The sequence below is a fragment of the Asparagus officinalis genome, chromosome 8 (genome assembly GCF_001876935.1).
Source record: "Asparagus officinalis chromosome 8, Aspof.V1, whole genome shotgun sequence".
Classification (NCBI taxonomy): Eukaryota; Viridiplantae; Streptophyta; class Magnoliopsida; order Asparagales; family Asparagaceae; genus Asparagus; species Asparagus officinalis.
The window spans coordinates 26,020,316-26,032,072 of NC_033801.1; the positions used below are offsets into that span (position 1 = coordinate 26,020,316).

The 11,757-nt window shown below is 36.8% G+C and overlaps 1 protein-coding gene across 1 annotated transcript; it reads left to right on the forward strand.

Annotated features, from left to right (window-relative positions):
• On the forward strand, positions 315-3,448 carry LOC109821026. Its single transcript, XM_020387221.1, has 3 exons — positions 315-1,913; positions 2,072-2,532; positions 2,587-3,448. The coding sequence occupies exons 1-3, from the start codon at positions 315-317 to the stop codon at positions 3,446-3,448; spliced, it is 2,922 nt and encodes a 973-aa protein (XP_020242810.1).

The following is an 11,757-nucleotide window of genomic DNA, read 5'->3' on the forward strand; positions in this document are numbered from 1 at the left end:
TTGCTAAGGGTGATCTTTACTATGTGCAAAAATTATACCAATGTGTCAGGGAGTTTAGTGTTACTTCTGGACTTGAGGCTAACCATGATAAATGCTCTAATTTCTATGGGGGTGTTGATGAATTAGTTAAATCCTCCATTAAAAGTTATCTGGGATTCTCAGTAGGAGCCATGCCAATAAGGTACTAGGGTGTTCCTCTTATACTCCAGATCTCACTTGTTGAGGACAAGTTTTCACATTTAGGGGCGGGTCTGTCTGATGGTGCATTTTAGCGGGCGGATCTCCTTGCTAACGTGCACCGCCGCCTGGATTCAATGAGGAAGAAGAAGAAGAGTAGTGGCAAGAGTGTACTCAGTAGTGAGCTCAGGGATTCAATGTTTGTTTTTCCTTCTTCTTCCATCCCTGATGGCGAATCCAATGGAACAGTAGAAGCAGAGGATAGTGAGGGATCTTCCAGCAGGATGATAATGGAGAGTACTGGTCCTAAGGGGGCGAAAAAGAAGCTGCTAATGGATGAGATTCTTGCTAAATCTTGCTCGATCTCTGATCCTCAACAAGTGAGATCTGGAGGTACTCTTTCTAATCTTTGGGCCGATGAGGTCGATGAGGTTTTTGAATCTGAATCTATTAGAAATCTGAATCTAGATGAAGAAATTCCTGAAAATATTGATCAGAATAGATTAGATGATGCAAGTAAGACCACGAATCTGGTAGATCTCACTCAAACACCTACGGATACTGATAATGAGGTGATTGGAAAACCTGTAGTTATCAATACAAATCATGAAAAAACTACTGATGAGCAGGTTACTGAGATTCCAAAAACTTTTGCAAGTCTATTTGCTGATAATAGGAAAAGTGGTAAAGGTTTAAATCTGAGCTATGTTCCTCATTCTCAAATGAATACTGCTATTTTTTCTATGGAGGAATGGATGGAAGGTGAAGGCTATTGGAGATTTGCTTTAGTTGGCCACGTTATTGGATTAAATGTCAGGTTTAAATCTATGGAATCTTATGTCAATAAATTGTGGGGGAGTATATCTATTCCTGAGATTCATCTAATTAAACCTGGTGTTTTTCTCTTTGATTTTCAATCGGAAAAACAAATGTATGATGTTTTGGAAGCTGGTCCATGGTTCTTTGGTTCAAGGCCTCTTGTCCTTAAACCATGGAGTATTGAAACAGATATGGATAGGATTCAGGACTCCTCTTACCCTCTGTGGGTTCAATTTCCTAACTTGCGTCTGAATCTTTGGAGCTCTACTGGGATTAGTAAAGTGGCTAGCCTTATTGGTAAACCCATAACCACAGACAAATTGACTGCTACTAGGAAGAGGATATCTTATGCCAGAGTCTTATTGGAAGTGCAATTGCCTCTAACATCTCCTCTACCTGATCAGATTGTAATCCAAGGGCCAAATGGGAAGTGTCACAATCAAAAAGTTATATATGAATTCAAGCCTAGATGGTGTGATACTTGTAAAGCTATTGGTCACTCTACTGAGCAATGCAGAAAGAAGAATGGTAAAATGAAGTGGATGCCTGTTAATAGAAATGCTAATAGCAATGCTGATGCAAATGCTGGAGTAGCTACTGTTACAACTATTGCTCCCAATATTGGTGATATCCCTGGTGTTTCCAGTATTGAGGTGAATTCTGATACTAATTCTAAAGAGCATGCTGAACCTATTATTGCTCCACATATTCATCAAGATCCTATTATTAAGGAAGGCTCTGGGATTCCTGGGGGTTATGGTGCACGTGCACAAGGAATTGCAAGTGCTCTCTCATCCCCTGTTGTTAATGTAACAGGTTTCTCTAGTGTTGTCAAAGGTAAATCTATAAGAAAATCTGGTGGAGTAACAAATGATAAGGGAACTTCAAAATCAGTGGAGGCTATACCTTTTTTCCAGGTATCACAATTTTCCCCCTTAGATCATCAAGAGCATGATTGGGACCCCTCTAGTATAGATAGGGGTGGATCAAAATTCTAATGCACTTGGCTATTTGGAATGTTAGAGGATTCAATAAATCCTCTAAACACATGATGGTTAAGCAATTCATTTTTCAGTATAAGCTCCCTTTCATAGCTCTTCTAGAAACTAAAATAGCTGGAAATAAACTGCATGCTATTGCAAAAAAAGTGGCTAAAGACTGGTCTTGGATTTCAAATTGTCATCAGGCCAATAATGCTAGAATATGGATTCTTTGGGATAGTGATCTTTTCTCATTACAACTGCTTAACTCCTCAAATCAATTCATGACTTGTGCTGTTAAGTCAAAGGATTGCAAATTATCATGCACTATTACTATTGTATATGCTCTCAATGACAATTCTGGTAGGAAGGCTCTTTGGCATGACATTCTGGCTTTCAAAAATAATGTGACTGGTCCTTGGATTATTGGAGGGGATTTCAACACTATTATCAATAATAGTGAGAAAATTGGTGGTGTTCCAGTATCTGTTTCTGACACAGAAGATTTCCTGGACTTCATTTCTTCTAGTCAACTTGTTCATCTGAAGACAGCTGGGTGTTTCTTTACCTGGTGCAATAGATAAGATCCTGACTCTAGAATATGGTGCAGACTTGATAGAGTCCTAGCTAATGAAGACTGGATTCGAAATTACACCTCAAGTCAAGTTGAATTTTTGACTCCAAATTGCTCAGACCATTCTCCAGAATTAATTACTATTGGAAATGAGGATTATATTGGAAAAAGGCCTTTTAAGTTCTTCAAGATGTGGGCAACTCACCCAGATTTTCTCTCTGCAGTGGCTTCTAGCTGGGATAAAATTGTTATGGGCTACAATATGTACAAATTCCATACCAAACTCAAAAATCTCAAGCCTGTTCTAAAGGAGTTAAATAAGAGAAATTTCATGAATATCAGTGAGCAAGTTTTGAGGGCTAAAAATGATCTTGATGAAGTTCAAAAGCAACTGAGCATTGATCCTTTTAATGCAATGCTGATTTCAAAGGAGAAGGATAGTTTAAATAAATATGTGAAACTGTTAGATCACGAAGCTTCATTCTACAGACAAAAGGCTAATATCAAATGGGGAAAATATGGGGACAAATGTACTCAATTTTTTCACTCTGTTATGAAAGCTAATCGCCATCATAATAGAGTGTTGTCTCTCTATTTGGATAATGGACAAAGAATAACTGATATGACTGCTATTACTGCAAAGTTCATTGAGTATTATGAGCAGCTTCTGGGTACTTCAGTTACTGTCATTCCTCCTGATCCTGAAGTCATTGCAAATGGTCCTTTACTTTCTGCTACTCAAAGAAATGAATTGAGTCTTCCTATAACAAGAGAGGAAATCAAAGCTGCTGTCTTCTCAATGGCTGATGACAGAGCCCCAGGACCTGATGGTTTCAGTGCCTCTTTTTACAAGACAGCTTGGAGCATTATCAATGAAGATCTCTATCTTGCGATTTAGGAATTCTTTTGCTCTGGGAAACTCCTTGGTGCTATTAATTCTACCTCAATAACTTTGATTCCCAAGGTTCTTAATCCCCAAACTCCATCTGATTATCGGCCAATTTCTTGTTGCAACTGTGTATATAAGATCATTACTAAAATCATTGCTGCCAGAATTCAGAGAGTTATGGGTTATCTTATTAGCAGTGCCCAAAGTGCTTTTGTTAAAGGTAGAATTATTTCAAATAATATCCTCCTTGCTCATGAGCTCATCAAACATTATGGAAGGAAGCAAACTTCCCCCAGAGCTGTCCTTAATATTGACCTTCGAAAGGCCTTTGATACTATAAATTGGGATTTCATTGAAGCTATGCTGACAGGTCTGGGCTTTCCAAACATTATGGTGAAATGGATAATGGTATGCATTACTACTCCTAAGTTTTCCATTTCCCTTAATGGCTCTCTCCACGGCTATTTCCAAGGGGCCAGAGGATTGAGACAAGGGGATCCTCTTTCCCCATACTTATTTGTTCTCGGCATGGAATATTTGTCTAGAAAGTTGAATACCCTCAAGCATGATAGGTTGTTCAAATTTCATCCAAAATGCTCAAGATTAAACATCACCCATTTATTCTTTGCTGATGATCTTCTTCTCTTTGGTAGAGCTGATATGAACTCCATTGTCAAACTTCATAACTGTATGAATGAATTCAGTAAAGTTTCTGGTCTGGATATCAATCCAGATAAATGCTCAGTATATCTAAGTGGTATTGATGACAACCTAAAGCTCCAAATATGTTCATTTCTGAATTTCTCTGAAGGTTGCCTACCGGTTAGGTATCTTGGTATGCCTCTTATATCTAAGAGACTTTCTTGGATGGACTGTTCCCCTCTAATCAGCAAAATCTCTGAAAAGTTCCAGCATTGGCAAAATAAAAAGTCCTTATCTTATGCTGGAAGGTTGCAATTGATCAAGTCTGTCATTTTGGGGGTTCATATCTACTGGACAAATAACTATATCTTGCCTAGTAAAGTTCTCAACAAAATTGACAGATTATGTTCTGAATTTTTATGGAATCACAAAATCCCTCTGGTTTCATGGTCAACTATCTGTCAAGAGAAAAAATATGGAGGATTGGGTGTCTTTTCAGCTAGAATCTGGAATCAAGCTGCAGCTCTAAAACTTTTGTGGATGATTCATATCAAAAAGGACCTTTTGTGGATAAAGTGGGTGCACGGGAATTATTTACTAAATGCAGATATCTGGAGTGTACAGGTTAAATCAAATTGCTCCTGGTTGTGGAAGCAGCTTCTAAAAACCAGAGATGTTCTGATTGCTAAACTTGGCAGCATAAATAACCTGATTGCTATTATTGGCAAGTCATGTGTGGGTGATAAAATTCAGGTTTCTTCTGTGTACAGCTTTTTGGTGCAACCTGCACAGCAAGTACACTGGGCTAATACAGTTTGGAATAATATTCATTATCCCAAACATTCTTTCATCCTATGGTTAGCTATTCAATCAAGATTGATTACTCAAGATAGGCTATGTCGGATGGGTATTCTTAATGCAAATCAATGTGTGCTGTGTACAAATTTTCAGGAAACCTGTCACCATCTATTCTTCGAATGCCAATATTCATCCACTGTCTGGAATTTGGTGATGGATTGGATGAAGTTCAGCTGGAAATCATGCATATGGGAGAGTATCATACACTGGTTCAGCCTCAGGCTTAATAAGAGGGGATTTGCGGAAAATTTAAAGAGACTGGCATTTGGAATAACAGTATACTTCATATGGCAAGAGAGGAATCTTAGGATTTTTCAGGGGAAAACTATGCTACCTGAGATGCTGTTCAAAGCTATAAAGATCTCTTTTTTCTTGAAGATTATGAATGAAAAATATCCTGCTCACTTAGAGGAGAGAATTAGAGAGTTATAAGTTGTTGTATATATGCTCCTTGTGTATGCACTATGAGTGCTGAGGTTCTCAGCTATGGCTGATGGTAATTTTATTTACCAAAAAAAAAAAAAAAAAAAAAGATAGCAGGACAATTCCAAAACTAGATGAACCATAGGAATCTCTCTTATACTGGAAGACTACAAGTTATTAAAGGTGTAATCCTTGGCATTCAAATTTACTGGACATTAAACTATATTTTACTATTAATGTTCTGCAGAAAATTAATGAGTTATGTACGAAATTCTTGTGGGGAAAATCAGGCCAAGCTTTCAGGATTCCTCTTGTTTCATGGAAGAGAGTGTGTTTGGGGAAGAAACAAGGTGGCTTGGGGATTTTTCAGCTCTTACTTGGAATGTTGCATCTGCCTTACGAAGTATCTGGTTTATTCATATCAATAAGGAGTCATTGTGGATTAAATGGATCCATGGTACCTACTTAAAATACAGGGACATTTGGCAGGTGAATGCAAAAGTTGGATACTCTTGGATGTGAAAACAACTGATAAAAGTTAGGGATAATGTTTTAGCTTTCTGTGGAGGAGCTGATAATTTGAAACGTTTGATAAGTTCTTGTTACAGGAATGCAAATTTAAAGCTCTCTGCTCTGTATAGTGCTCTCTCTCCTACAACATATAGTGCACCATGGTTTAATACAGTTTGGGAGAGATTAAATGTTCCTAATCACTCCTTTGTTAGCTGGCTGGCAATCCAAGACAGGCTTCTCATGTAGGACATGCTACTTAGGAGGGGGATTATTAAATCAAATTTATGTTGTCTATGTTCTAGTGCAGGTTGGGAGACCAGAAACCATCTGTTCTTTGAATGTGCATTTTCATGCATTGTCTGGAACAACATTATGGAGTGGTTGGAGTTTAATTGGAGATCATGTAACTGAGTTCAGCTCTTGAACTGGTATACTACCAGATTGAGAGGAAACGGGATTCAAACAAAAACTTAAGAGAATGACTTTGTCTACTACAATATACATCATTTGGCGGGAGCGCAATGCTAGGCTTTTTCAGCAGAAAAACAGAAGTGCAAATCACTTGGTTAGAGATATCAAGATTGATATTTTGATTACTATACTCAATAGTCCTTTAACTACAAACAAGGATTGTTTTCTCTCCATGTCTTGAGGATTTTGCCTAGATTTCCTTATAACAATGTTTAGTAATCTTAGATGTTAACAACTGAGCATCTTGATATATATAAACTTTCCTAATTTGGTGAATGAATAAAGTTTTTCATTGACAAAAAAAAGAATATAACACATAAGGTATTAGCTTAACCTTAACATAGAAAGAACTATTGGGTGCCGACTCAACTTCAAGTTGGGTCTGGATTTGAATGATAAGCCACATCCTAGTAGCTTTCTTAAAGGCTAAGTTAATGACTTAGTGGGCAAGTCTTGAGTGTCTTTAAATAAGACATTCTATTCTAAGATTTTTTTTAGTAGAGAGGAAGAGAGATACAATATTCTTGTAATAAGAGTTTAACAAAGAATGTAACTGAATTTAAGGGTATTGTGAGAGAGAGGGTTTTACAGTATTTGTCCGTAGAAAATATTATAATTTGGAGGTGATAGTGGATTGTTTTCGAACCCATGGTTTCCCTCGTTGAGAGGTTTTCACGTTAAATATTATGTGATTTTATTTGTCGCGTTTAGTAATTTTTAGGGTTTTTGCAAGATCAAAAGTCCTAATAAGTGGTATCAAAGAGGGCTTCGACGATTCGTGAAGGTTCGAGTGATGTGCGATTGGTGAAGACATTAGTGATCGAGGTACGATGATCGACATCTGGCAATCGAGAGAGTCAGACATTGTTGGAGGAGGATTTGGCGGGTTTGTAGACAATCATAGTTGAAGTTAAGGTCAAAGGAAAGTTTTCCTTATTAAAGAAGGGGTTAGTTACTGTGAAACTTGTAGCTAGCGAAAAATAGGAAAAAACCAAAAAAAAAAGATTACTGTAGTAGGCGGAACACTATTCGCGTGGGTGAGGGTTTGGTTAAAAATTATTAAATCAAATCTGACGGTGCAGATCGATTTGTCTTTTAATCGGGAAATTAGAGGCGGAATTTGATAATCCGGAAGACATTCCTAGGATTTTTCGATGAGCTGACTTTATTTTTTATATTGGTTCTACCAAATTTAATTAGTTTCTATGATGACTTATTTGAATTTGTTTAGAGGATAATGACATATTTGGGTTCTAATATTTTGATATTTAACGGTAAGATAAATTTTACAATTTGGCAGTGTAAGGTTCAAGATCTTCTTGTGTAGCAGAGTGTTGATCAAGCTTTGGATGAAAGGAAGTCTGAAGGGTCGAAGGATGCTAAATAGAGTTCCATACTAAAGAAGGCTGCTAGTACAATTCATTTGACACTTGCCCCCGAGATCAAGTACAATGTTATGCAGGAGACCACACCGAGGGGGTTGTGGAGCAAGCTTGAGGAGATTTATGCATCAAAGTCTATGATAAACTGATTGTGTTTGAGGATGGAGCTTTATTCATTGAAGATGGAAGAAGGTACTGCTATTTAAGACCAGATCAATACCTTTAATCAGCTAGTGTGTCAACTTATAAATATTAATGAGAAGATTAAAGAAGAAGAGTAGGCGCTACTCTTACCATCTTTCCTACCGAAGTCATACAAACTGTTAGCTCAGATGATAATTGCAAAAAAGTAGACTTTAAATTTTGATGATAAAAACACTCCTATGAGAGAATGAGAGAATGACGGGGAAGGTGAGAGCAGCTAATGATGGTGAAAGTGCACTAGCTTTTGAATGTTTTAATCAAGGGAGGAGTAAGGGGAGATGTAACAATTATTAAGGAAGGTAAAAATCTCGGGCCCGAGATGATAACGAAAGAAAGTGCTACTTTTGTAGAGAGACAGGTCATATTTTGTTCAGATGTTCCTAGATGCGAGATGATTGGAAGAATATTAGACACTTTAAGCTTCAGGATAATGGGAAGAAGGAAGACTCCTTGCCAATTGTGCGTGATGAAGATGTGTTGCTGATGATGGAGAGTATCAATAGTGATGCGAGTAACACTTGGGTGTTAGATTCTGTAGCTTCTATGCACATTTGCAACAACAAAGAGTATTTTAACGTATTGAAGATGGATGAAGAATTTGGTGATGTGGTCGGTGGAAATAACAAGAAATGAAGGATGAAGGCGTTGGGAGTGTTCACCTCAAGCTTCACACTGGGAAGGTCAAAATTCTTCATCATGTGAGATATATGCCATCATGTGATGCTCATTTAATTTTGTTAGGTGAAATGACATCACATGGGTACAAGTACGTAGGTGATGGAGAGTGGTGCAAACTGTATAGAGATGGTAATTTGATTTGGCGAGGGAGGAACAATAACAACCATATATGCTATTTAGATGTGCGTTCTATTAATGGTGTAGGTGATTCTTCTCAGATTCTTGTCCCAAAGAGAGAGAGAGAGAGAGAGAGAGAGAGAGAGAGAGAGAGAGAGAGAGAGAGAGAGAGAGAGAGAGGTGAAGAACAAGAAGAAAAGAATAAGTTTTTCTGAAGCCATTGAGATACTTGGAGATTTTTCATTGATGGAGAATATGTTGGGTGCTGAATCAAACTCCAAGTTGGATCTAAGTTTGAAGGCTAAGCCTAGTACTAGTAGCTTTTTTAGAGGCCAAGTTAATAGAGTTTTCTTGTAGGCCAAGTTGATTTGATGGGTAAGTCAGATGTGTCTTTAAATAAGACAACTTATTCTAGGATTTTTCAGTAGAGAGGAAGAAAAATAGAATATTCTTGAAATTAAGGTTTAACAGAGAATGTAATCGAGTTCAATGGTATTGTGAGAGAGAGAGGGTTTTAAAGTCTTTGTCCGTGCAAAAGATTGTAATTTAGAGGTGATAGTGAATTATTTTCGATCCCGTGGTTTTCCTTTGTAGATAGTTTTTCACGTCAAAATCTTGTGTGATTCTATTTGCAGCGTTTAGTCGTTTTCGAGGTCTCTGCGAGATCTAAAAATCCCAACAAGAACCTGCTCTATAATCACATCAAACTGCTATTTTTCATAAAGAGACTTGACTCTTTTAGGTTTCATACTCATAGAGTATAGACTCTTCCATGTTTTCATCTCTTTGCGTGATATTATTTTGTTAACGAAGAAAATTACATGTACCTCAAAGGAAAAAATAAATATAAATGTTATAAGTTTATAAGAGAATACATGGTACCTAATTTAAGAAACTATACTATCAGTTTGAATAAGTCATCCATACCGTCTTTCTTCGTTTTCTCTTTTTTAATTTAGAGACCGTGGGCGTACATCATCAGTATGAGGAGAACAGCTAGGACAGATGAGGTGGTTGATAGAAAAGAGAAGTCCCATGCTAAAGGAAGATATTTCTATATATTAAGGAAAAAATAAAAAAAGAAAAAGAAATAGGTGTCCCAGAACAATAACTTGAAAATAGCAGCCACTGGAAAGTTCTACACGCATGCCAACTGTAGACAATTTGAGAGAAGAAACAAATTAATTGATCTTAACCTTTCTACTTATTTTTATTTTTTCACATTTTACTTACATTTGAAAGCGTGTTTTTCTAGCGGTGGATTAAAAATTGGACACTGTGACGTTGATCCTCATCGCCAAAACTAAGATCAAACTTCAGAGGATGAGAATTTTTTTAAAAAAGATTTATTTTTAAAAATAATTAGCAAAATCAATCGTTTTGTAAAATTATTAGTAAAATCAATATCTTTTTTTAAAAAGAGATCGTTTTTGTACAATTTCAGCTTTAAAATACATTGGACTAGTAGTCTCATATACATTTAAATCTCATTAATAAAAACCTTAAGCATTTTAGCACAAAACACAAGAGGCGACTATTTCAAATTAACCATAATTAGTGACCACTAATCACAATGGACTACTAGTTCCGTGTATTTTGAAATCAGTATTTTGTAAAATTAACATTTTTTGGCGAAATGGCAGAAAAAATCGATTTTGCTAATATTTTTATCAACAGGTAGGTTTTGCTTATTATTTTTCAAAATTGTCTTTTTTTTAAGATTCTCCTTTAGAATATACTAGTGTGCACCCCATGCAAAGTACGGCCCCCTATTTTTTTAAGCACTGTATTTTGAACTTACCTCCTTCTAAGTTTTAATACACTTGATTTAATTATTGTATGCTTAAAATTAGATATCTTATCTACTCCTCTATACTTAAAGAGAGATCCAAATTTTAATACATTTGATTTAGAAATCATATCTACTCCTTTATACTTAAAAAAAAATCCAAGTTTTAATACATTTTACTTGAAAAAAAATCCAAGTTTTAATACATTTTACTTGTTTCATTGTTCATGATATATAGCATAAATAGTAACTTGAGTGCAGAGAATCAGATTTGAGTTACTGTTTATGCTACAGTATTTAGTGTAACATTTATTATATCATAAACCATAATTCTTTAGATTCTCTTTTTAAGTATAGAGAAGTGAACATCCTGTAGTATTTGAGTACGAAGCCTGTCTATGACTATGAGTTTGTTTGTACGCCTGCTAATGCTAGTTGTACTATTAACACTGCACAACAGTTTAACTGTAAAAAATTCTTACGAGTAATCACCTAATTTACAACCAAATGGTTGATGGAGGTCTTCGACTATAAGCCCAGATTCGTTTCCTAAACTAAGACAAATTAACATGGTATCATTAAGCTCGGGCTGGAAGTCCACTTCTTTCCATGCTTCAATCTAGGGTTGGGCGTGAGTTGGGTCAATCTGAGGGCCGTAACCGACCTAGTCTGTGATATACGCAGGTCACGGGTCGGGTTGGGTCCAGCTCCAAATCCGGGACTAAAGAAATAGGCTTGACCTATTTTGACTCGGCCCACCGACAACCCGGCTCGGCCTAGTCTGACCCAACACAAAATTTTAATTATTAATTTTTAGTTTTTTAACATTTTTTTCTTTTTTTCCTTATATTTGTAATTTAAATTTAAGGGAAAAAAATGCTTCCAGCCCCAAAATTCGTAACAACTATGCTCCCTCCTCCTAAGATTTTTTCAACGGTCTCAAAACCCTCAATTACGTAACAACTATGCACTGAGCCCCCAAAACACAAAGCCCAAGAATTTTACACAGGTAAAAACTATAATACCCTTTGTCTCTCTTATGAGTATTGATCAGCTGGGAGGTATGGCGGCAGGATCGAGAGAACAAGAGAAGGAGCCCAAGCTATCCAACCTCTTCATCAACACTGTCTTCTTCTCTCAACAGCGGCAGCGGCGGCGGGGGGGGGGGGTCCGCCACCGGGGCACAGCCGGATTTCCACCAAGTCCATCCCTCCCTCAATGTGGGCTCGGAAAATGCAGCT